This window comes from Sinocyclocheilus anshuiensis, unplaced genomic scaffold, assembly GCF_001515605.1.
Source record: "Sinocyclocheilus anshuiensis isolate Anshui unplaced genomic scaffold, SAMN03320099.WGS_v1.1 scaffold1932, whole genome shotgun sequence".
NCBI classification, from domain to species: Eukaryota; Metazoa; Chordata; class Actinopteri; order Cypriniformes; family Cyprinidae; genus Sinocyclocheilus; species Sinocyclocheilus anshuiensis.
This window is the reverse complement of record NW_015555985.1, coordinates 488,092-492,537: the sequence shown is the minus strand read 5'-3', so window position 1 is coordinate 492,537 and position 4,446 is coordinate 488,092. Positions and strand designations below refer to the sequence as shown.

Sequence of the window (4,446 nt, the reverse complement as noted above, 5' to 3'; positions counted from 1 at the left end):
TCCTATAGCTGATCTCACTTCCTGTCTCCTCCCAGAGTTAGCCAATAAACAGCATGAGAGAATGTCAGACCTGGAAGAGGAGCCCATGACAAACACACAAGTCACACTGTCCCACAGCAGTCCAGCCAGAGGGAGTCACGACTCCGAGTCAAAGTCCCTTAACGAACTGAACAATACGGACTCCACTCACTCTTCCCAGGACTCTCTGGACCAGAGTTCCCAGTCCCCTACAGAGGGACCGGGCGACGGTTCACCAGAGGAACACAGCTCAGAAACTCTGCCTTGGAACGGCAAAAGCGCCTGACGTCACACGGATGGTGCCAAGCCTGAATGTTTTTAATCAGAAACAGGATGATGTACATAGCATTGTCCTCATTGTATTGTAATGCTATTATACTCTCGGGCTCGGAGGGCTAATTGTGCAGACAGATGCGCGGAATGTCCACAGAGTGAGACGGTAGTGTGCAGTGTTGTCATGGCGACTGTGTTATTGCTGGAGACAGACCTCTATCATCCCCTTGAGGAGGATTTAGCGAGTCCCTGAAACGTAACGCTACCTATTTGCTTCCCGAGCTTTATTCCTGTTGGTTCGATTCGTGTTTTGTTTTTTTTTGTAAATTGTTTTTCTTTTCTCTCGTTTTTTTTTTGTTTGTTTGTAGACTGTCATTATTTATTAAAGATTACACAGCTACACTTTGCACCACAGTTAGTTTCAGTATTTTATTCTCGCTATACAGTCACGCTTACCGGCTCTTTGCGGCACATTAGGTCAGAATGACTGGAGTATTTCAATTTCCAGAACAATCCATAAAGAGCTTTTTTTTATTGTAGCATGACGCGTATAGTATGCAGCTGTAAAATTTTTGTAGAACATGCTGCCTATTAAATCATGAGCCAATTTTTTAACGGTAGAGGTACATGTCCTCAAGGGGGCATTATTTCATTTTAACAAACCAATTCTCCAAATGTACACAATTGTGTCCCTTTAAATCCATACAGTATTATAGCACATAGCAGTGTCTAAATAAATGATATATACATTGGCTGTGTTTAGAATGGAATACTAGCTTAATACTCACCAAATACTGTGCAGTATGTACTGTTTAAAATAGTGAAACAGAATATTTTGTAACAATAAACATTTAAATTTAAAGGAACATGCTGTTTTGTGTTAAAAAGTCTTAGTCCAATGTTAGAAATCGCTAATATTGCATTCGTTCGTCATGATACACTGGAAATGAAGGGGCCAAATCAAGCAATTTGGCAAATGGAGTAGATATACACTGTGCCCTGTATATATACTGTACTCTGTACTACAGAAACAGTAATAGTATGCTTTTCTGAACACAGCCATTGTGCATTACACTGTTTTTCAGAATCTCAGAACAATCATGAGGTACTAAACATATGCTACCAAATAACTGTATCATGTTTTATAATGTTTATGTGAAAATACTGATCAATAGTTTTTTTTTTTTTTTTGCATTATATATGACATAAACTGCCAAAAACAAGATTTTTGTCATTTGTATCTCTTTTAAGGTCTGCAGTGGCTGATGTGACATCCGCTGTCTTCACCTTCACACATTTTGAAAGCACATTCGAGCTCAGGGTCTGTTTAATTGTAGAAAGTAAGTTTATTAAACAGAAAAAAAAACAGAATACTGCATCTCATTTATCAGTCAGGGATGACAGAACACCTGTAGAATATCTGTTGAAATCAGCTCCTCAATGACTTTGTTGAAATTTAGATAAAGAATCGTTTAGTAAAGATGAATCTAATGAAGGAAAAATTCTTGCTTCAAGAACCATTTACATATTTTTTTTTGCATTGATATTATTTTCATTACAATTAAGCACATTTGTCCACAAAGTCATATGATGATGCCAAAAAATAAAAATAAAAAATCACATTTTCTGGATACAATTATATATAAGGTATATAGGGTTAGATTAAAATTTAAACTTAGAATGATACTTTACAAATGTTTCGTACAGTTTCATGTCATCCCCCAAAAAAAAATTGTTGCATAAAAGATTTTTGGGGCCATTTATTTATTTATTTTTATTAATTTATTTTTATTTTTTTCATTATTGAGAATTGTAGAGGAGTTTCAATTGCAATGAAAATGTTATCATGCAAAAAAAAAAACAATTCAGGATGGGGTGAAATGTACCTAGACATTTATGAGATTCTCTTTAGACTTTATAATCTATATCAAATGTGCTATTGACGTCAACAATAAGACAGATGTACATTTTGTAGTTCATACAGTATATTTGCTGGAAATGCTTGTTCATCAAATTTACTACAGATTTATTGTTTCAGAAAAATATTAATAGGGTGCTGTTAAAGAGCAGTCATATGTTCAAAAGCATTTACATTTACTAAATTTGCTCTGTCATCTTATAAAAACCTATTTTTGGCAGTATTATAACACATTGATGAAGGTTGATTATTTTTTGGGAAAAAAATGTGTTTGTGTGTGTGTGTGTGTGTTGCAGAAGATCTAAAATACTCTAACCATGTTAGCATGTACAGTATCAAGCTTTAACTCCATGTATAATGCCCACGTTTCAGACACTCATGTCAAAGAGCTGTTGGGCTGTACAACAGCTGTGTGGGACTTCAGAGTCATGTCTGCATAAAAAACAGCCATATACCTACAAAAATATTGCTTCTGTCAGAGAAAGTTTCATCAAAGCATTTATGAGATTCTCTTTAGACTTTATAATCTATATCAAATGTGCTATTGACGTCAACAATAAGACAGATGTACATTTTGTAGTTCATACAGTATATTTGCTGGAAATGCTTGTTCATCAAATTTACTACAGATTTATTGTTTCAGAAAAATATTAATAGGGTGCTGTTAAAGAGCAGTCATATGTTCAAAAGCATTTACATTTACTAAATTTGCTCTGTCATCTTATAAAAACCTATTTTTGGCAGTATTATAACACATTGATGAAGGTTGATTATTTTTTGGGAAAAAAATGTGTTTGTGTGTGTGTGTGTGTATATATATGACATTTTCTGGATACAATTATATATAAGGTATATAGGGTTAGATTAAAATTTAAACTTAGAATGATACTTTACAAATGTTTCGTACAGTTTCATGTCATCCCCCAAAAAAAAATTGTTGCATAAAAGATTTTTGGGGCCATTTATTTATTTATTTTTATTAATTTATTTTTATTTTTTTCATTATTGAGAATTGTAGAGGAGTTTCAATTGCAATGAAAATGTTATCATGCAAAAAAAAAAACAATTCAGGATGGGGTGAAATGTACCTAGACATTTATGAGATTCTCTTTAGACTTTATAATCTATATCAAATGTGCTATTGACGTCAACAATAAGACAGATGTACATTTTGTAGTTCATACAGTATATTTGCTGGAAATGCTTGTTCATCAAATTTACTACAGATTTATTGTTTCAGAAAAATATTAATAGGGTGCTGTTAAAGAGCAGTCATATGTTCAAAAGCATTTACATTTACTAAATTTGCTCTGTCATCTTATAAAAAACTATTTTTGGCAGTATTATAACACATTGATGAAGGTTGATTATTTTTTGGGAAAAAAATGTGTGTGTGTGTGTGTGTGTGTGTGTGTGTGTGAGAAAGTTTCATCAAAGCCTCAAGCACTTTCCACATGAGGTGATCAAAAAAAAAAAACGTGGCAGGATGTGATTGGCTTGACAATCCTCCCCATGTATTGCTAAATCATCTGCGGCGCATGAGTTTCCTTACACTTTCATATTACAACTCATGATGAATTACAACTACATGAAAGTTAATATATTATTAAATAAATCATAATACCAGAGAATGTACGGCAGGGATAAAAAAAAAAGTTTGAGAGCACTACTAAAAGAGCCTCTATTGTGCATATATATATATATATATATATATATATATATATGCTTTATAAATAATAGTTTATAGTATCAACATTTGGACCTCTTAGTATTTTGGAATGAAATTGCATAAATGTATAAAATGGCTGTGAAATTTACTTTCAAACTATTTTACCACTGGGGGAAAAAGGGTTAAACTAAAAAACAGTTCCCAAACAATATTATAAATGACATCACTTCCTCATGAAATTCAACCAGTGTTACTCCGTCTGACTGTCTTGCCATTCCCCGCTGTTCTCTTCTTCCTCCTGGAAAAGTGAAGAAGGGTCTGTCTGTTTTTTCAGCATCTTTATCCCTGTGAAAAGAGGAGATTTGGGCAACAGTCAGCTTTCACCTTTCCATAACAGGTGTGACTCTTAAACCGGATTCACACAACAGCTTACTGTACACTCTAAAAAATGCTGGGTTAAATACAACCCAGTGCTGGGTAAAATAGGGACAAACCCAGCAATTGGGCTGTTTTGACCCAGCGGTTGGGTTAAATGTTTAACCCAACCTTCTGGGTAGTAACCCAACCG

At 34.0% G+C, this 4,446-nt stretch overlaps 2 protein-coding genes across 4 annotated transcripts in view; one reads left to right on the top strand and one right to left on the bottom strand.

The window, feature by feature from the left end:
• The window catches only part of LOC107676083 (calcium/calmodulin-dependent 3',5'-cyclic nucleotide phosphodiesterase 1A-like), a 78,286-nt gene extending 76,709 nt beyond the window's left edge, over positions 1-1,577 (top strand). Inside the window, exon 15 of one of the 2 annotated variants that reach the window (XM_016470605.1) lies at positions 36-1,577. In XM_016470605.1, the coding sequence (XP_016326091.1) occupies positions 36-304 (269 nt within the window). In that variant the 3' untranslated portion in view covers positions 305-1,577. The remainder of the gene's footprint in view (positions 1-35) is intronic. The other variant, XM_016470604.1, reaches the window with a different exon arrangement.
• Positions 1,578-3,973: 2,396 nt separating this feature from the next.
• The window catches only part of LOC107676093 (protein phosphatase 1 regulatory subunit 1C-like), a 31,688-nt gene continuing 31,215 nt past the window's right edge, over positions 3,974-4,446 (bottom strand). For both annotated transcript variants that reach the window (XM_016470616.1, XM_016470617.1), the window contains one exon: positions 3,974-4,223. In XM_016470616.1, coding sequence (XP_016326102.1) covers positions 4,129-4,223 — 95 coding nt within the window. In that variant the 3' untranslated portion in view covers positions 3,974-4,128. The remainder of the gene's footprint in view (positions 4,224-4,446) is intronic.